Source organism: Molothrus ater, chromosome 2, assembly GCF_012460135.2.
Source record: "Molothrus ater isolate BHLD 08-10-18 breed brown headed cowbird chromosome 2, BPBGC_Mater_1.1, whole genome shotgun sequence".
NCBI classification, from domain to species: domain Eukaryota; kingdom Metazoa; phylum Chordata; class Aves; order Passeriformes; family Icteridae; genus Molothrus; species Molothrus ater.
Genome location: NC_050479.2, coordinates 76,227,552 through 76,249,502, shown reverse-complemented (window position 1 = coordinate 76,249,502; position 21,951 = coordinate 76,227,552). Strand labels below are relative to the sequence as shown.

Below are 21,951 nucleotides of genomic sequence, written 5' to 3'. Positions count from 1 at the left end.
ATGTATAGTGTTCTCCCAGCCTGCGCAAATCTCATTGCGATTCCATTGTGTACAAATCTGAATGGGTAGACATTCATCTAACACTTGGTGCTATGTCTTGTTAAATACAGTAACTGCAGTTAAATAGCTACCATGTTTGAAAAGCCTAAAGTGCATTAGTGCATTGAAATGCACTAAAAGTACAACTTTCGGTTGTACTTTTAGGCTTAGCTTTATATTCCTTGTGTATGTTAATTTTGTCTGTAAAGCATATTTAGTTGGATCACTGTTCCTTGTATACCACTCAGTGGTTCCTAAAACATTAACTTGAAATCTAGCTAAAGCAAGAGAGAATAATTTGCTTCATTGTGGATTGTTTTCATTTTTTTCCTTTCTGTTTAATTGTGCCACATAAAGATTCAGTTTAAAGAAAAAAACTGAATATAAATCTGTGATTCCCAGGAATTTAAATATTGCAAATCCACTCTTTTGTCTGGATGTAAGTGCAAACTGATTTGTTTCCAGTTGAACACATGGAACTTCATGTGTGCTTGCATACAGATGGAGTGAAGCAGATGTGTAAGAGTGTGTAAGTGGGGCCTCTTATGGTGTAATACCTTGTGTAGAGAGGTGTGACAGGGACTGATACATGCATCTCATTATAGGTGTCAATATTGTTCTGGTCTGTCTATGAAACCAGTTAATTGGTAAATATATTTTTAAAAGCCAATTTTACTTTAACCAGGTTTTCAGAGCTGCCTTTTCCATGTTGGATGTGTGTTTAGTACTGGCAAGGACTTTCTGTGTACTTATGAGTGGTGACTCCAGTGAATGGGTTTGTGAGTCATTTCTGGTTGACTGGTTCAACTGTTTGCTGAAGCTTTGCTTTGGATCAAGCATGGACAGACTCTTTATACCCTCAAAAGTTCGAGTTATTAGGAAATGTTATGTTCAGTCTTCTTGTTTAGGTTTTTTTAATGGTTGAATTAATGAGTCTTCCTCCATTGGAACTCGCTGCTGCCAGTTGGCATTTCACTATTGCTTTTCTCTTTGTGTGATCTTTTAAACCCCTACGGTCTGGGGGGTGGGATGGTGTGCGGCGTGTGCATCTACTTGAATCCCCACACCCCCACTTGAAAAGGACAGTGGGAAATTAACTCCTCCAGCAGAAAGTGGGTGTGATGGTAGGGAGTGGGTGCAGTCCAGTAACAAACCACTCAATGCACTGCATGAGATCTGCTGACTGCAGGCAGGTCTGTTCTTAACCCTGTGTTAGGAGTAAGAACTTTAGTTTCAAAATAAAACTAAGGGCTCTCAACACGTACACTTAATATTTCTTGACTTGCACAGGGGTTTTTAACCAAACTACATGGAGGCTTGTTGAACAGTTACAACTGGAAAATAAGCAGAACTTTAGAACAACTGAGCTATGAATCTCTACTGAAACGTTCATTTAAAGTTAAATGTCTTCTGACAGCTGCACTTCTACTGAAATGAGGAATCTTAATAAAAATAATTTCACTCCTGGCAGGCCAGCACTGATGCCGGGACAGCAGGAGCCCTGACCCCACAGCATGTCCGGGCTCATTCCTCTCCAGCATCACTGCAGCTGGGAGCTGTTTCTCCAGGGACACTTACACCCTCTGGAGTAGTGACTGGACCTGGAGCTCCATCTTCTCAACACCTCCGCCAGTCTTCTTTTGAGATCCCTGATGATGTACCTTTGCCACCAGGTTGGGAGATGGCTAAGACACCATCTGGACAGAGATACTTTCTTAAGTAAGTAAAATTTCTTTTCAATTAGCTGTATGTCTGGCTCTTTTTTTTGTTGTTGTTGGGATATATACGTTTTTACCATCTTAGAATGTCAGTAAATTTCATTGTGTTTAGAATATGTATTTTTAAAAACATGCTTGGGATTTTAAGTAGAGGACCCTACCACTTCAGTATTTCTCACATATCAACTCTGCTGTTTCTGAAAACTGTAGGGTAGTCTGTGAATATTTGTCCTATCTTAATCTTATCGAAAGAATGTTACCCATTATATTGTGTACTAAAAAAATCAGTGAAATTAGCATAGTTGTTCTTGAACAATGAGACTTTTGGATTTGCTGAATATTGTTAGAGTTGTCATGCAGGTCAAGATACATTTTACCTCATTTTAATAATACAGATGTAAAAACACAGAGTTAACTTTAGAGAGTGTTGTAGTGACAGTATGTCAGGACTTCTAATATTTTGATTAAAGACAATTGTTTAAATACACAACTAAAATGTTTTTTGCCTACTCTTTCTTCCTGAGGTAATTAACATATGTGTTTGATTACTGTGTTTGTGTTTGTAAATTAACTCATCTACATTCCTGGCAATGAAGAGGAAATTTCAGAATTTCTAACATTGTTTCATCTTCCTAGAGCTGTAACTTTTCCACACAGTGAAATTAGTATCACCTTTTCCATAGCTGAAGAAAGTTAGACGTGCCATCCATTTGACACCCAATCCATCAGGAAGCACTTTCTTTTATTCTGTGCAGTTTTCAAAAACAGCAGGGACTTGTCCTTCATTCTGAAAATGTGCCCACCAAGACCATAACTTGCCCTCAAATACTTTGACTATACTTGATTTTTTTATTTAACAGCAAGTCTCCAAATAACCCATTATATGTCATTTGCAGGGTGGCGAGAGGTAATGCAGTGTTACTTATGGAAAACTTGTTTCAGCCAAGAAAAATGTATTTATTACTACCTTTCCCTCTCAAACACTGTGATTAATAGCTGCATCTGATTGAAATAGTTGAGCTTGTGGCTTCAAAAATAATAACAAATTTACATTGTGTGCAATGAAAATTGAACTTGCAGAACTTCTTAAAAATGTTTCTTGTTCCTGTAGCTGTGATATTTCCATACAGAGAAATTAGCCTTTTCTTTTACTCTTACTGCACCCAAAAAGAGGGTGCAGTAGTTGTCTGAAAATTTTTGAGCCTGGAGGTTCCCTTTTGAGAACAATCATTCTCTATTAGAAATGTGAAAATAAGCATTAGCTACAGATCTTGAAGATGTGATATTTTCTTTGGTGAAGTTTAACAGATCAGTGTGCTCTAGAATATGAGCTCTTCATCAGACACAAGTAGAAGGTTTTTTTTGAACTGTGTAATTTATGCCATTTGAGAAGTGTAGCTCATTGAACCTTGAGAAAAGAACAGAATGAGTTTTGAAATGAAAAGCAAACTTTTGTTTTGACTGTGTTAGTGAGAGCTCTTAAAGAGCACCTTATGAAGCATGAAAAATAGATATTTGATTTTAAAGTTTTACTGCCACAAGTAATTGTTCTTGATAGCACTGTCAATTTTACAGAAGATGAAAGAGTTCAAGAGACAAAAAATGTCTTCCTGCTCTTCCAATGAATTTTTTTAAATTTTGCTCATTCAGGTGAAATTAGAGTGAAAGATTTATTCTTGGAAAGCTTTTTCTGCAGTTTGATTATTACCACAAAAATCTTTCCTTTTTCTTTTGCAAGTTTTTTTGTCCTTTCTTGGTGTCCTGGTATCCATTTCAAAGGGTCAGGTTTCAGCAAGAACAATAAAGAGCCTGAGACTGGAAAGTACACACAAGTCTGGCAAACTCATCTGCATGAGCAAGATCGTTTGTTCTCAAGCAGACATCCAAAGTAAATGATTGAAAGAGCTGCTAGCTGTGAAGGATGTGTCTTGAAGGGGAAAGGAGTGGAAACAAACCAGGTTGTTAGGAAAAAAAATAAAGGCTGTGCTTTTTGAACCTCTCCCTGCTGGGTCACATGCTGACCTTGGGAGATTTTAAACAGTGTAATGGGCTGTTTCCTTTTGGCTTTCCTTGGGTGATACTCTGGTATGGGAGAGTCTAATGAGGACAGCTCTGTTCACACTTGAAGAACATTTGTTCATAAAAGGTTGCTTAATATATATGCAGGTAAGATCCACCAACTTCATTGGAGTTTTTTGAGATTTGTAAAAAGCATTTAAAGTACTAGCACAACATTTGCTCTGTCTGTAAAGGAAGCCTAAAGAAATTTAAGACTAGTTTTGAGTAGCAAGTTTTATACTAAAGGTTTTTTTCAGTGATGAGTGGAAAGTTCTAGTTCACATCTACAAGCCTGCTAAAGTTCTCATCTTGCCTGGTTATACCTTAAACATTTGCTTGAAATGTGTGTACTAAGATTTCTGATTCTAAATCACCTTTAATGTGGTTCCTTCTACCATATGCAGATTTTTAGTGTCTCTTCAAGTATTCAGCTTTTTTTCTTCGTTGGCTGCATCACTCCTTGTTTCCCCTAGCTCCATGAACAGTCTGGTAATCAGGCTCTAAAAACATCTTTGCAGAATAGGTAACAATATTAGATTCTTTCCAGATGTCAGTAAGCCCTATGGTTACAGTTATCATAATATGCTACAGTACAAAGAGAATAATACAAAATTGAGTACCATACTTAATACACTCTGGAATTACAGTCACTTCCACTAATCAGTGGGTCAAGCACTGCAAACACAGTAATTTGTGCAAAGAAATGAAAATAGTGTATATGGGAGAGAAAATACTTAATCATCTGTGTGTGTATTTATAGAGATAGATGCACAGAGTTGTTTGGCCAGATATTTTATACACACACACCCCATGTAGCCATACACATTAAAAGAAGGTGAGGACAGTACTATAGGGTTTGAACCAGAACTATTCTTGTAAATTAGACTGTCATCTGGATAAATAGACCCCCTTATGTATGAATGCCCAACATATGATTTGCCAGAATTCCACGTATTAGCATTCATCTCACTGTTATGGGTAGTAATGCTGAGTTTCATTTTCCCTTAGTGATGATTTTGAGCAGTGGGTTAAGGCCTGCTTACTGTACAGCTGGTAAAACTATTTTTTAGTGATACTGCTCCTTCGGTGGAGCTCATAAGTTAAGACTTGCTGGTTAGTAAGTGGTCACATCTGAGTCATCTCTCACTGATGTAGCCCATTCTTAAACATACAGTAAAGAAGCCGAGCTTGGTTTGTGTGGTGATGTCAATTGCATTGCTTTTTAACCACTTCCTGTTAGCCAGCTGCTGCTTGACATTTCGGTGAACTGTGCAGAAAGATAGGGAATCGCTCTCGAGGCAAAAGATAATGTGCAATGGGAATAGCAGACAGCAGCTTGCAGAAAGAATAAACAAATTTTGCTCAGTTTTAGAATTACTCTTGTATCATTTTAAATTAGAGTTATGCTTTTAATTCTTACAGAGCTTGTGTAATACTTCTTCTGTTGTTGTAGTGTGAGGAAAAGTTAACTGATTGTCCAGCAAACAAGTCTTGTAATTATTTTTCCTACAGGAAGTAGTTCTTGCAAGCAGTTTATCAACAACTTCCTATTTTTTCTGTGAAGTGTTGAATGACTTCCTGAAGGAGGCCAAGGTGGTTTTCATTAGTATTTGTGGGTGTTTTTGAGGTGTTTATCCATCTGGCAGAAAAAAAAGATTGCTGTTACACATTTCTCACGTGCTCCATATGGAGGTATGGTTTTGGGTGTTACAAAACCAACTAGTGTTAAGACAACAGGGAAGTTTGTTGCTACGATTTTTGGTTTTGTCTTTTTTAAATTTCCTTGTGTCGCACATAAAAAATATCCAGTGATGATGTTAAATTTCTCTTGCATCCTGTTTTTACCCCTGACTGGTACTACCCACTACACCAATTTCCTCTGCTCCCCTTGGTCTTCCCACCAAAGTAATCCTAGTTTTCAAGGACAAAAGATGTTCATTGGAAAAGCAGCAGCCACAGCTGCATATTTTATTGAATACCTTAATTTAGTGAAGTGTGTATTCAGAGTCATCAATATGACTTCTTATGCTTGTAGTTCTATAGTTCAAGCAAGCTGGTCAGTAAAATAGCAGCATTGTTGGAAGCCAAAACTGTAGCCACTGCTTTGATGGGCTTCTCCACTTTTGAAGATCTTTAGTTGCTAAATTCTATTTGTAATATGTCAAGTCAGTTGCATTTTTATATTGATGATTTGACTGTTTAGGAGAATACTCAAAGATCAAGATCTCTAGAAGCCATGAAAAAATGGTACCGAGGACACTGTCAGTTTCAGAACATTTCGACACAGTGAAATTAGTATCACAAGTATCATTAGTATCAAGGAAAAAACATTAGTTAAAACACTTCAAAGGAAAGCTTGCTGTAGTATGTTTTTGACAATTTAAGGGAAGACAGTCACAGTACTACTAAGTGTGTATTCTTCCTTCTACCTCTTACTTTGAAGAGTCCTAAGAAAGAAAATAACACAAATTTTTTCGAATTCGCAGTTCTACTGAACATTTCAATATCTTTGAAAGGGCTGAGGAAGAATAAGGGCAAACGTGCCTCATTTGCATTAGCACTGAGACTGGGCATCAGAGAAAGCAGTGGCACACATTTCCTTCTGTTTGATGAAACAACATTATCCATGCATTCAGTACCCCGCTGTACCAAGGTGATTTTAAGACAATTCCAAAAAGCACTTGAGATATGATTTCAGGTAAACCAAAAACATACCTCATGGTTTTCACAAATAGGGTATTTTTAATTTATAAGCATATTGACATTTATTATCTTCAGAAGAACATAGAACTGGGGAAAATACAGCATCTGTGGCACCTAGTTGGAAGTTAATAATTAAATCCTCTCTGAGGATTTTTTTTTTAATTAGTTGTTGATCTGAACCTTTCTTCTTCCCATGGGTTTTTGTCTTTCACATATCTCTCATAAAAATAGTCTTTGTGTGTTGTAGTATCTGATTTTGGGATTATGCGCTTTAGGTATCTTGTACTGCTTTGTAGCACTACTTTCCTATCTCCTGAATCAAATTTGAGATCAGTTTTATCTTACTGGCTATCTGAAATTTTTTTATTGTGTTGAAAGCTGTAATTGTGACTAAGTCTTAACCAGTCTTTTATAATTAAAGTACTAAAGTATCTCTGATTAGTAATAAGAAGAGTATTTGAATACAGGTTTAATCAGAATTTCATGTTTAGAAAAAGATGCTTCTGCAAATCTACATATTAAATATTTCTTCTGGTTAAATTTGAGTTAGAATTGTAGCATTAAGCTCTATGAGTGTAACTGCACTGCTGTGGAACTACTTCTGTTTTCTGAGGTCTTGACTTCTAAAGACAAACAAGAATTTGATATAAAATAAGATGAGTGTCTTCTGGATTTTTATCCTTTTGCTTTTTTTTCCCTGTATGCGGAAGATGGCAAAGAATTACAGTAGTGGGGTTTTTAGTAGTCATCTGGCTTCTAGCACAGGATAGTCTTAACCCTTCAGTTACATGATGGAAATTCCTGCATGATAGAAAGCAGTAAAATAATAAAAGCATCTTAATTTGAAAATTCCCCTGAGGTAAGACTGAGCACTACTACATCATGTTTCTGCAAGAAGCTTCTAATGTGTAAATGCTGTTGAACTGATTGGTGGCATGTTTGGGTAAAATCATACCAACTTTTAAAAGATTCATCTCTTAATCTCTTATCTTTCTCCTTCTGGAAATGAAAAAATAACAGTAGCTTTAAAATTCAAAATGTAAAGCCACCATTTATACTTTGCTCAATTTCCCCCTGCAATTGTGACACAACAGCTGCAAATTTTTAAAAGCTGACACAGCAAGCAAATTGGATTTTTAATTCTGTCTGGTTTTAGACTAAACCCTCAGAGAAAGTAACTTATTAGCACTGAGAGTGCTGAAATATTTAACATCAGGACCTAAATTAAGTCACATGTAAAAGTAAAGCAGAGTTCTTCTTGCTCTCAAAGGCAGCAAAAGTTTTCCTGTATGGAACATAAGCACTGGATGCAGGCGCTTAAGCGGGTGATGCCCAGGAGAGCAAGAGGTGTTGCTCAGGGCTGAGGTACAAGATTAACTCTTAAAACTAGTCTTAGTTACAGGCAATCTTGATTAAGACTAGACACTTCTCCTCTGCAACCAACCAAAGAAAAGAAAAACAAAAATGAGGTAAACAGCAACAGAGATCTGTCATCCAAAACTAGGGATGTTCGTTGTCTTTTTATATGTGGCCAGAGCACTGCATGTGTTTATCTTCATAGCTGGAAACAAATTCAGAGGATGCAATTAGATTAAATTTAGTTTAACCTTTTAAAACTGATAGCTGCTCAGTTCTCATATTAACTTGTGTCCTTGTGTTTTTATACATTCCAACATACTTGCATTTATTGTTTGTACACTTCTCATATACTTGTGCAGTCAAACTCAATAATGGTGGGTGGAACTTGCTGTCTTTTGCTATTTGAGTAAATATTCCTTTTTTAAGGTGTGGTTTTTTTCTTTTTTTTTTTTTCCCTCTCCCCATGACAACAAGCTGTGAGTGATTATGTAAATGCTGTTATTTACCTGACTCAGTTTCTCATGTAAATTATAAAGAAAATTTCACTTGCTTGAATGCAGGAAATTTATGGGAGATTTCTGTGAGTAGCAGTCCTCTGGTAGGTGCCCCTAAGATTTGGCCAAAGTACCATGTAGTTGGCCCCAGAGAATGACAGAATTGTGTCTAGGGGAAATTTAACAGCATGGGGGGGTTAGCATGATGTGAAAAAAATTCTTGGAAGAATGTTGTATTGGAAAGTTAATAGATAGATGCCAGGTACTGGCTGGACACTGTCCCCCAAACAGTTTGCTGCATCTGATTTTGATGTCAAGCTCTTTCGGGAAATTTACCAGATGAACTGTATTTTTTGTTAAGCACTCGAATAGGCATTTACAGCATGGGGGAAATTTGGTTTTAATGTGAAAACGGTACCTCATAGTTGCTTTTTGCAAAATAAAACTGGAGTTTTATTTGGAGAACAAAAGTTTTTGTAAGGCGTGACTAAGCTGTGTCGCTGTTTCATGGCCTCCTGAAGTGCTTCTTGGAGTCTGTTTTCTGGGATTCACTCTGTTGCTGTTTTATTTGGCTTTTAGCTAAGTTACTTCAGGCTGTGTTTCAGGCAAGTATTCTAAATTACTGGTTAAGTCAAAGTAATAATACAAAGCTGCCTTGTAAAGTAAGACTTTTACCAGTATGCTGCCTGTCGGTCATGTCAGTTGCTAAGGAGACAAAGCTGTCTTGAAAACAGTCTTGGACTTCGCTTTAATTTTGCTAACGAGGCTTTGCTGCGTCACAGTGAAAGACCAGATCTCTTTTGTTGAGTCTCTGACATGCTGTTTGGTAACTTAGATCAGTGTTAGGGGTTCAGTGTAGTTACTGATTATTACACCGAGGTTGTGAAGCCAGGTTTTTTTCTGCTGAATTGTTTTATAGGAAAGTCAAGTAAAGGTCATTAACTATTGCTAGTTTATCTCCAGTGAGTTCTGATTTGTTGAGAGCTTTGTTGGAAGTCTGTCTGCACTACACAGATTTGTTTTAAACCGTGTTACAGCTTCAAGGTTGCCTTTACCTTTCTGATTCCCTTGTTGCAAGTAAACTTTTTTGCTTTTACTTGATATGTTATCAAGTTAGACATCTATGGTTGAATAAAGCATCTGAAAGGAGAGAATCTTGGGTTTGCAGGCAAAATTGAATTCTTTGATTAAAGGAAATAAATGCAACTCACAGGTATATTTTCTTTTTGGATCTTACTTCTCAGTTATTTTTTCTAATTCATTGTACTTATTTGAAAAGCTTGGTTGGCAAGTCCTCTGCAATTACTGTGATTGCAACATTTCATATAGTCTCTTTAGAATGGTGAAAAATACAGTAAAAGAGAAATGTCTTCCTGTGTTGCTGTTAGTGTAGTTGATATGATTAATAGACCTAAATGTCCAATGAACAAATAATTCAGTAGTGATTTTTATTTGCAAAATTTTTGTCACTCCCAGAGCAGCCAGCTTTTCACGAGTCAAGGATATGAAATATATATCCTTAAAAAGGTGTAACCTGATGCATTAAAGGCTGTGACAATGTTGCTTTGAAGTGTGTTCTATGTCATCTTTAGAGACTGTTTTTATAAATATAAGGAAAACATATTTGCAGAAAAAAGTAATACTGTGCTGTAACTGGATTTTAGGTGTCCATTGACTTCAGTGATGGTTTTTGGGTCATGATGAATTGTACTCATTTAACAGTGAAATATTTTAAATACTGTTTCACTGTTTTTTCAGTGAAAACATTTCATAGCAGATTCTGTGGGTACATGGATTTGTACACAAGTACCTGACTAAGCTAAAATTGCCTGTGTCCTAGTTTATGTGTGGATAGACTTTTGAGAGCTTTTTGTTATGCTGCTTTTGACAGAATTATATTATCATCAGCATGGACCTGTGCTTCATTTTTATACCTTCGGCCTCTAAACACATGCACATTTAATTTCTGACCATGTATATCACTTACTTCTGGCCAGTGAGTATAACATTTGAACTGAAGTAAGCATTCTCTTTCATAACTGGTATTTATGTTTTCACTTTTTATGAGATTTTAATTCTAAAACTAAGCAGACCTAAGATTTTGGGACCAAATAATTAGTAAGTCACAGAGGGCGGGAACTTCCAGATTTGTAGTGTTAGAACTGTTAATCATTATGATTGTGAGGGTTTGGCTTTGTCTTTTTATTTTTCCTGTAATGACTAATAACAGGAAAGAGATCTATTGGATTTTTAACAATATCCTGGTAATTTAGACATTGGTTAGGCATAAGGAAGAGAAAATGTGAAACAGACCTTAGCATAAACAGTTAGTTAAGAATTAACATTTTAGCATCCTTGTTAATAAGGTCAAAGGAAGTCTTAATTGCATGCTTTTAAAAATTGTTTGTAATTCAAAGTTGTCCCCATTTTTTATTACGCTGTCAGACAGGTCCTGACATGATCAGCTTTGTGTTATGCAAATTTGTTGAGGAAGTTGGAGAGTTCATTGTTTTCTTAATGAACTAAATTTCAGTTTTATGTGGTAATATACTCAGGAAAAAAGAATCAGTCAATCAGCCTCACCCATTTTCCAACTTTCGTTTTAGTGTTGTGTTGGAGTAGGGAGCAGGGAAGCAGAAGGGGGATGCCTTTGTTTTCTCTGGTGCAACTATTTGTGTAGCTTCTGCTGACAGCTACAGTTTGAATCCTGTGTATGCTGTGATGGTGAGCAACTCAGAGATTGTGGATGAACTGTAACTGATTCCTTTGCTCCGCAATCTTGTTGGAGTAGAAGTGTAGGCTCCTGTCTGTGGCAAACTTGACCTTTTTAAAATGGCCTCAAAATGCTTGCTCTCTGAAACCTAAGGGGGATTTTAAGTGGTTTCCAAGCTAAGGTAACAAGTAATTTACCAAATAATTGAGGGAGTGGCAATAAAGTGAAAATTGCTGGCTTTTGTCATGGATAACATTTATATAGATCAGTTTATGGGAAGAAGTCTTTTATATTCACAACAAACAGTTCAGCTCTTGTTTTGTGCATGTGTGTTTGTATGGAATTTATTTGAAATACAGGTGATTCTGGTGTTGATGCTTTTTACTTTGCCATAATTTGGATGCAGGCTCTTTGCATAATTTTCCTATAACTTTGTAAAATTCTTTATGTGAAAGACAAAGGTGAAGGTATAAGTAGACCTACAATTTCGCTGATGCATGGTGCTTTTACTTCTTAACTAGCTTATATGACTTCTTTCTGATTTCTCCTGATAAATATATTTGATCATTATAGCCCTTACCTGCAGCTGGGACATGAACTTATGAGACCTTAGAATACTTTACTGAAGTATATAAAAACTGAGTGCTACCATTCAGTTACGTGCTCACTATTGATTAAAACTTTCCAGCCTCAACTACTGTATGCAGGTATTTATGCACGTACTGTCTCTCTTCATCTAGTCAAACTGCAAGATACACTTTAGATAAAAGGTGTTCTTCTCTTGTATAGGATACAGTTCAGTTCCTGACTGCCAGCTAAAAATCTTGTCTGTTCTACAAGCTGCAGAAGAGTAAAGAAGATGCAAATTCTTGTAAGCAAACACCAAAGAGTTATATTAAATTAATATAAACAGCCTGCAGTGCAGTAGCAACTGGTGCTGTCACACTGTGCTTTATACCACAGTCCTTTCATTTGCACTTCATTAAGACTAGTAGGTTTTCATTTAGGTTAGTATAAATCTTGCATACCATTTGAAGCAATATTTCTGCCCAAGAATAAAATATTTATTTGTCAAATCTATTAGGCTCTTTAGCTCGTGTTGATGCCCAGCATTTTAGATTAGTGCTGGTAGATCCTACAGCAAGGCTGCAATGCAGAATCAGATGATAGTGTTGTGTTGTTTATAATAGAGGTATCTTTCTGAGTAACACATCTAAACTATACTTAAAATTATCAGGTGAAGGAAAAAAATCAGAAGATGATACGTGATAGAAGTGGAGATAAAAACTAGAAGTACTGGCAGTAGGGATGCAGTAGAAGTAGCTATGCTGTTCTCCTCTTGCTGTTCTTGAGGTGTTTGAGATGTCCAAGATGTTCAGTTTTAAAACCTAGTGACTGCTGGGCCCTGCTGACATTGCTTTTGTAAGAGAGCTTGTTAACAGCATCACTTGAAACTTCCCCCATTTATACAAACCGAGTCCAGGTGCCTGTCCAGGTAAGTGTCTTGTTGCTAGTAGTGGTCAGGAGCAAATTTCTTGCAAAGACTAAGCAGGACAAGCGTATCTCTTTGCTCTTCAAGCAAATACTCTTCTCTGAGAACTCTGCTGGCTTCTGACTGTCCTCCAAGACTTGTGTTGTCTGCGCCTGAAGCCCCCTTTAGCACTGGCTGCTTGCTTTGGCAGGGAGTCTGTCTCACTGGTTGTCTGTCCACTGCATGAAGAAACATCTTCCATCTCTACTAAGCTTGGCCCCCATTAGCTGCTTTCAGTGGTGCTCAGTTCTTACTTTAAATGTGACAATGAACAGTTGGTACATATTTCTAGTTCTATTTAAGATTGCTGTCATTTTCTCTGGAAACTACTTCTTTTGAAATTTGAATATCTGCAGGATCTTCTTGGAATAGAAACTTTTTTTGAGTTAACCCTGCCATCCTTTTTTTTCATATCCTGAACTCATGCATTTTCTAGTTTATGTTATTTTTCAAGTGAAGGGTTAGGAATGTTTTCCTAGCATTCACCATTCTGAGCCTTCCATCTAAAAAGTACCCATTTGTCCTTTTACTTGTCCTTGTCCTTTTACTCTTTATACCTGTTTTTTCTCCCCATTTCTTTGCAGTTAGCAGTTGACCAAAAGTAAATTTGTATCATTGGGGAACTATGGTGGTGCTGCTGCTTTCTTTTGGATAGATTCTGGTGTATAGGCCCCTGTGGAAGTTAGCAAGAGTCCCACCTCTGGTGCAAGAGCTGCTGATTCCTCCTTCCTCGTGCCATGTGCTTGCTTTGTACTTTCTTACTGGTAAATGTTTCTTTGTGTCATATCAGGACCTATCTGCATCCTGTAGCTGCCTTTTGTTTGTTTGAATAAAAACCAAGAATACTTGCTGTTCCTAATTAGATTGTGTAGTCATTGGTTTCTGAAGCTTACTGTGTTTACCTCTGAAGCCCACTGTGATTGCTGTGTCAGCAGAAGGGGGGGAGCCTTCTGTATAAACGCTGGGATGCAAATACTTCCGTTGGTGCATTCACCTCGAAAGAGAAAGGTCATCTGCACTTGCATCTGGCTGGTATTTCGGAGCTGCTTCCTCCAAATGGAAGTATGCTGGTTTGATAAAATGATGTGTATGTGCTTTAAAATACCCAAGCAAGATCCATTTCTAGAACAAAATATTTTGTGGATGATGTGACACATGTACTAAATGATCTACTAGATTTACTGAACCTACTCAGTGTATGTAGGTCTTGAATTTAATGGAAATGTGATTAAAGAAGTGAGCAGTGGCAGTGTATTTGGAAGATGGCTTATGTTTCTTCATATACTCAGTTTCAGTGATGCTGAACAATGTCAGTCTCAACCATGCTTTGAAACTGTCATTTGATATTCTACTAAATTTTCTGCCTATACCATGCTTTACTTCGTAGTATCTGAATGCCAGATGCTTATACCATATTTTGCTCTGTCATACAGTATGTCTGCATAGCACAACAGTTCAGTAACCAAAAGAGAAGTATTTGGCTCTTCAGAGTTGTGATTTCTTTAAAGATTGTCAACCATCTGTAACTGATTTTGTGATTTGAATATGTTGTTTCAAATGTAGCAATTAGTAAATAAATAATAAGAAACAGTTGTTTGAGTCTGAAAAACATCTGAGTAATTAGCTCAGGGGAAGCTTTCTTCTCACAGCAGTAAAGGTTGATTTTTTCTGCATAGACAGGCTCAGCATTGTTTGGCTCTCAAGTTGACTGGAAGTACAAAGAACCATGAATCAACAAGTAATCTAGACATGGTTTGGGTTTTTTCTGTTTTCCTCCTGAAGTTCACAACCATAGCCATTAGTGTCATTAGTATTATCTATCTAATCTAGTACTTAGTGAAGGTTGGTCATCCATCCAACCATTCTGCTGAAAGCACACAAATGTTGCTAAAGCTTAATCAGGTCAGAAGTGACTTGTTGAGCCAAGTCTGGAAAACATCCAATGCTGGAGATACCTCATCCTCCCTTCCTCCTATTAAAATGATCCTCCATAAGATGATTTCTCTGCAGAATAGGAAAATATCTAATGTAGCTCCTATATCTAATAGAAAATATATATCCTATATATATATCCTATATCTAGATAGGAAAATATCTAATGTAGATTTTGTAAAGGGGCTGAAGTTTCTCTATTAGCAAAAAAAAAAAAAGTTTATTCTTTAGATGGAATTTTCTTATGATTAAAAAAAGCAATTAAGGAAGTTGCTATACTGGGTTTGCATAGCAGGCTTTTGATAGCGGGGGGGGGGGGGCTATAGGGAAGCTACTAGAAGCTTCCTCCATGTCTCACAGAGCCACTGCCATCTGGCTCTAAGAAGCTGGCAAAGGCCAAGGCCATCAGTACAGAGGTAATCCTTCTGGAATAATGTATTTAAGAAGAAGGGAAAATACTGCTGCAGAACAGCAATAGCTGAAGAGAGGAGTGAGAGTATGTGAGAGGAACAGCCCTGTAGACACTGAGGTCATTGCAGAAGGAGGGGCAGGGGTGCTCCAGCCTCTGGAGGTGAGATTCCCCTGCAGCTCCTGCTGCAGCCCATGGTGAGGTAGCTGTGCCCCTGCAGCCCCTGGAGTCCATGGGGATGCAGAGATTCACCTGCATCCCCTGCAGGACCACATGCCAGACCAAGTGGATGCCTGAAGGAGGCTGTGACCCCATGGGAAGCCCACACTGTAACAGGCTTTTGGCAGCACCTGTGGCACCATGGAGAAAGAAGCCTATACTGGAGCAGGTTTGCTGGCAGAACTTGTGAGCCCATGGGGCATCCACACTGGAGCAGCCTGTTCCTGAAGGGAGCCCCATGCTGTGGGGAGGACCCACACAGGAGCAGTCTGCCAGCCTATGGGTGGACCTCATGTTGGAGCTGTTAGTGAAGGGCTGCATCCCATGGGAGAGACCCCACACTAGAGCAGGGGCCCTTCCCCTGAGTAGACAGTGTGTGATGAACTGATGGCAGCCCCCATTCCCTGCCCCCTGCACTGATGTCAGGGAGAAAGTACAGAAATCAGAAGTCAAACTGAGCTCAGCGAGAAGGAGGTGTGGGGTAAAGGCAACTTTTAGATTTTGTTTTTATTTCTCATTATCCCACTCTGGTTTGACTGGCAATAAATTAAACTTGTTTCCCTGCATCACGTTTTGTGTGTGACTGTAACTGGTGAGTGATCTCTCTCTGTCCTTACCTCAACCCACGAGCCTTTTGTTATATTTTCTCTCCAGCTGAGGAGAGGAGAGGTAGCGCAGCTTTGGTGGGCACTTGGTGACCCACCAGGGTCAGCCTACTACATTTTTGAGGTCTATTTCATATACTTAAGTTAGTCCTGTGTTGTGATATTCCATGACCTTCTTACATTGAGTAAGCTCTCCAAATGACTGTGCTGTACTCTACAGTGTGGTATGTAGTCAGTAATTCATCCAGGGATCTGCCTTACTGGAATACCTGGTTAACATACATCAGTTTTCTTGGTTGTTGCTTACAGTTGTGATCATATTTATGCAATTTCTTTTAAATTTCATGAAGCTCTGACAGGTTACTGGATGTGTAATACAGTAATTACATTTCAGTCAGTATATGACAACGTTTCTTAAATGTATATGGTGAGTGCTAATTCATAATAGCAGGGAATCCTATTCAAAATAGAAGAAATTGCTCCTTGTCTATGAAATCATCCTCTATATTTGTACTCTTGGTGTACTGTGATTATGGGTTTCTGAGCAAGCTTGAACTGAGAAGAGGAAACTAGATAGAAACAGAGAGAAGCTTATTTCCATTGGGGAAGCATGTCTTATAATGTAGTTGGATTTTGGAAAGGAGTCTAAGACGCTGACTTCTCATCTGATTCCAAAGTGTGGCTGTAATGTGAGCTCATCACACTGGTACCTAGGGATGGTCTTTTGTCAGCAGTGGTACTCCCCAGTTCTTGGTGCTACAGTCAGTCTTAATTTTTCTCTTTCGGTTGTTGAACTTGCCATGGCAGATGGGATGTGAGGAAGGGAAGACAGCAGAGCCTAATGAGGTTAAGGATGTTGGAAGAGGTGGAAGGAGGTTGGAAGGGTGAAAGCAAGCTTTGTTTACAGATTTAATTTGAAGCAGTCTTTCTGGGTTTTGTAGCTGAAGCTATGCATAGTTGTTGTGGAGTTATGTTATAAGCCATATATCAGCCTTTTTCTGTGATTATATGTTTTCAGCTAAACTCATTCTCTTATCCAGGTCATGGTGTGGCTGCTCAGAGGAGGAAGCGAGGTAGATGCTTCCCAAGAGTTGATTAAGCAAATCAGTGATGGCACTAAAGATAGATGCATGTGGCATCATTTCATCTGACATCAGAATCTAGTTGTACTTTTTTGTCAAAACAAGCCTCTATTCCATGAAGTATTTTGTTTACGCTTGGGATGTACTGAATGAGATTGAAGTTTAGAGGAGTTTCTTGGTTGTGTGGTAGTTTATGGATTTTAGTTTGGGGTTTTTTGGGGGAGGTGTGCATCAGTTTTTTGTTGTATAGTTTGCTTATTTTTTACATTTACTGTCAATACTATTCTCTGCAATTCAAAATCACATTTCCTGTGGACAAATTAGTAAATTATATATTGCCTTGTTCCGGGCAGCTTTAGTGGGCATTTGATACTTTTGTTTTGTCTGCAGTAAATATATCTTAGGTTCAACTGATGCTGTTTTTACTCTTTTACCCTATGATGCAATCAAACAATATTTTAATGAACTTACTCTTGGCTGAACATAAACCTACGTGTACAGGAGAAATAACATAAAATTTGAAGGCTTTATTGAAATGTTACTTGTAAATTTTTGACTAAAGCTTCTAAGCAGTTTTCTTCTGATACTCTTCTTTATATTAAGTTCACTGTGGATATTAAACACAGTCATTGCAAGAATAATTGAGTAATAAGGCATAGTGTTTATTCTTGTCTCTCTTGAATCCAGATTCTGTTAGGAACCTCCAGAAAAGGGGCCCTTTAGGTTTTTCTGTTAATCTTTATGCACATCATTTCATCTATGGTGATGCTCAAAAAATATAACAATCCTAAATCTAAAATGCAGAAAGTTGATTGACTACAGTCCTCAAGAAGTGAGTTTTAAAAGTGTACAAAATTTCACTTTTTAAATTGTATTTTGAGATATTTGGTTCAAAAACCATTAAAAAACCCCAATCCCCCTTGTGCACGCTCCTGTAGGTATGTGATCGTAATCTTCTGTTTGTGGAATTGGCATTCTTGTTCTGTTTATAGAATCACAGGTCTCACTGAATGGAGTAGCCTGAAACAGGGTGTAAGACTGTCTACTTTGGTGCCTATCTGAAAATGTTAGTCTTCTGGTCCAGTATGTGGTATATCAGTGGGGGACAAAGGAAATAATACAGATAAATTTGTATAATTCTTTAGTTTATATGGGGGTTTTAGGGGTCATTCTTGGTAGTTTTGGTTTCTTTTTACTAAATAAACACATGCATTAATATTTAGCTTAATATGAACTTGGCAAACAGCGAAAAATAATGGGGAAAAGGAGTTTTTAGTGAGCCGTATAGAGAAGAAAAATTAAAAAACAATCATGTTTGTCTGGCTTGTAAACTTCAAGGTTTATTGCAGCCATCTGTGTAGAGTTACCACCTTTCTTCACTGAAACTGGACTAGGGTGGCACAATGGTTCTTCCAATCTCATCAATACACATCTTAGTTACTTAGGACTGGCAACTAAAAATAAAAGGACAATCCCAAAAAAAGGCATACTTTGATGCTTGATAAGTATTGTGCTTTGTTGTGATCCAGTATGCGTTCTGTTGCTAATTCATTGAGGTCTGATATTTTAACAATATGCATAAACTTGGCTTTGCTGCAGTTACAGATTTGATGTGTGAACTAAATTCAGCTGAAGTCAGTAAAGGGTGTGTGGTGGTTTTGTGGTTGGATTTTTTCTTTTTTTTGTTTTTGGTTTGTGGTTTTGAGGTTTTTGGTTTGGGGTTTTTCTTTTCCTTTAGTTAAAAAACTTGAACATTGAATTGAGCTGTTAGCTCACATGATATGTGCTATCAAAGATGATGTACTAATGAAGCTGAAATAAGATTTTGTTGCCTTTGTATAGAATGTTCTGTTTCCTTGTAATTTATCACAATCCAAAACTTCTAGCTTAACTGGAAGATCTGAAATAGTGTGGGTTTTTGGAGGAGTGCTGGGAGGAAGACAACTTGGATTTTTGTGACTGTATATAAGTGTTGATTTTTGAGCCTACAAGTGCTCAACCAAGTTTCAGCCTGTTCAAGCCATTAACAGGATCCAAAATCTGCAAAAAATGAATAATGTTACAGTAGTTAACTTTCATTGAGGGAACAGAATATTAATTTTAGTTTTTTAACAGTGTACATTTTGTGTAGGTGGTATTAGAAAGTTACCATGAAAAGAAACATATTGAGCTAAATTAATGACTGATCTACGAGTGACTTTTAATCCTGGAATCGTTGAAGTTGGAAAGGAGGAGGTCAAGGAGCCGAATTGCTAACCTGACACCACTGTGTTCACCATCACAAAGTGCCATGTGTCCATGTCTTTTAAATACCTCCAGGGATGGTGATTCCACCACTTCCCTGGAAGTGGTTCAGCCTCTTCCAGTGTTTGACAGCCCTTTCAGTGAATAAATTTTTCCCGATAGCCACCATAAACTTCCCTGGCCCAACATGTGGCCATTTCATCTTGTTCTGTCCCTTGTTACCTGGGAGAAGAGGCTGACCCCCCCCCCCCCCCCCCCACAGCTACACTCTCCTTTCCTTTCAGGCAGTTGTAGAGAGTGATGAGCTTCTCCCTGAGTTGCCTTTTCTCCTGGCTAAACAACCACAGCTCCCTCAGCCACTCCTCATAGGATTTCTGTTCCAGACTCTTCCCCAGCTCCGCTGCCCTTCCCTGGACACGCTCCAGCCCCTCAATGTCTCTCTTGCACTGAGGGGCCCAGAACTGAGCACAGCATTGGAGCTGTGGCCTCAGCAGTGCTGGCTACAGGGGGACGGTCACTGCCCTGCTCCTGCTGGCCACACCTGGCTGATCCAGGCCAGGATGCCATCGGCCTTCTTGGCACATTGCTGGTTCATGTTCAGCTGCCGTTGATGAACATCCCCAGGTCCTTTTCTAGTGAGCAATTTTCCAGCCACTGCCCCCAGCCTGTAGCACTGCCTGGGGTTGCAATGACCCAGGTGCAGGATCCAGCACTTGGCCTTGTTGAACCTCAACAGTTGGCATTGACCAACTTTCATCATTGATCCAGCCTGTCCAGACTGCCCTGCAGAGTCACCAGCAGATCAACATTCCCACTCAACTCGGTGTCATCTGTGAACTTGCTGAGTGGACACTTGATCTTCTAATCCACATCATCAGAAAAGACATTAAACAGGGCTGGCTCCAATACTGAGCCCTTGGGCTCCCCCCACTTGTGACTGTGTACCAGCTGGACATGACTCCATTCACAACTCCTCTCTGGACTCAGACATCCCAGCAGTTTTTATCCCATGAACGATGTAGCCCTGCAAGCCACGAGCACCCAGCTTCTCCAGGAGAATGCTGTGGGAAATGGTGCCAAAGGCTTTACTAAAATCCGCCTAGATGAAATCCACGGCCTTTCTGTCATCCATTGAGGGTCACCTGGTCACATAAAGAGATCAGGTTGGTCAGGCAGGACCTGCCTTTCACAAACCTATGCTGGCTGGGCCTGATCCCCAGGTTGTCCTGCATGAGCTGAGTGGTGGCACTCAAGGTGATCTGTTCCATGGCCTTCCCAGCACTGAGGTTAGGCTGACAGGCCTCTACTCTCACAGCTCCTCTGTCACTTCTCATAAATGGGAATCACATTTACTGACCTTTAGTCAACTAGGACCTCACTAGTTCCCAGGGCTGCTGGTAAATGATGGAAAGTGGCATTTCCACCACCTCCCTCAGGACTCTTGGTTGGATCCCATTTGACCCCACGGAGACGTGTCTCTGTGGTGTAGCAGCTTGTTGACTGTTTCTTGTTGGATTATGGGAGTTTCATTCTGTTCCCCATCCCACTCTTCTGGCTTATGGGGCTGGGTCCTCTGAGAACAACTGGTCTTACTATGAAGAGGAGCTGACGCAATGAAAGCAATAAGGCATTTCATCATCCTTAGTCACTATGCTTGTCCCTGTTTCTAGTAAAGAATGGAGATTCTCCTTAGCTCTCCTTTTGTTGCCAATGCAAAATTCATAGAAACATTTTTTTATCACCCTGAGCAGCAGTGATCAATTTAAGTTCTAGTTGTGCTTTGGTCCTAATTTTCTCCTTGTATAATCTATGACATCTTTGTAGTCCTCATGAGTTGCCTGCCTCTTGTCCCAAAGATCACAAACTCTTTTTATCATTACTTCTGGCCAGGTCTGTCTGTTCAGCCAGGCCAGTCTTCCGCAACAGCTTGTCTTTTTACCAGATGGGGATGGCCTGTTCCCATACCTTTCATACTTCCTTCCTGAAGAATGTCCAGCCTTCCTGAATTCCTTTGTCCTATAGGATGCCCTCCAAAGTGACTTTCTCAATCAGGCTCCTAAACAGGCCAAAATCTGCCTTCCGTAAGTCCATGGTGGCAGTACCGCTGATGCCTGTTGTTGTTTTGAGAACTGAAAACTCATTTTGTGAGTGCTGTGACCAAGATGGCCTCTGACCATCCACCAGTCCTCCTCAGCTCACAAACAGCTGGTCTAAGGGGACACTTTCCCTAGCTGGCTCCCTCACCAGCTCTGTAAGGGAAGTCTCTTGCAGACTCCAGGAATATCCTGGACTGTTTCCTCTCTGCTGTGTTGTACTTCCAGCAGACATCTGGTAAGTCTAAGTCTCCCATGAGAATAAGGGCTAGAGATGGTGAGACTTCTCCCAGCTGCTTACAGAATATTTCATCTGCCTCTTCATCTTGGTTGGGTGGTCTATAACAGACTCCTACCAGAATATCTGCCTTGTTGGCATAAAATTGTACTCAGTAATAACTTGATCTAAGTGTGCTAAAAATAAAATGGAGGGGGATTTTTTTTTTTTAACAAAAGCTGAGTGGTTTAGCTCTAAAGTGAGGTGTTGATAAATACTGTGAATTGTACTAGATCCAAGCAGGATAGTTAATGCTGTAACTATTGTACTTAGCAGCTCAACTTTTAAGTAGGTCTGTTGCAACTCTGACTGCTCATAGTCCAGGTAAAATCAGAACAAGTATTTGCTGTTCTCAAAAGCTTTTTGTTGTAAGTACACCTGTGCAAGCAAAAGTCTTGGATGTTCTGAAGGTCTGTTTCAGTAGAATAAATCACAGAATGCAAGCTTTATTAAGAAGGGTAAATGCATAAATTTG

At 38.9% G+C, this 21,951-nt stretch overlaps 1 protein-coding gene across 4 annotated transcripts in view; it reads left to right on the top strand.

Moving 5' to 3' along the window:
- The window catches only part of YAP1 (Yes1 associated transcriptional regulator), an 88,935-nt gene that overhangs the window by 1,972 nt on the left and 65,012 nt on the right, over nucleotides 1-21,951 (top strand). For all 4 annotated transcript variants that reach the window (XM_036391089.2, XM_036391067.2, XM_036391078.2 and 1 more), the window contains exon 2: nucleotides 1,511-1,758. In XM_036391089.2, coding sequence (XP_036246982.1) covers nucleotides 1,511-1,758 — 248 coding nt within the window. The remainder of the gene's footprint in view (nucleotides 1-1,510; nucleotides 1,759-21,951) is intronic.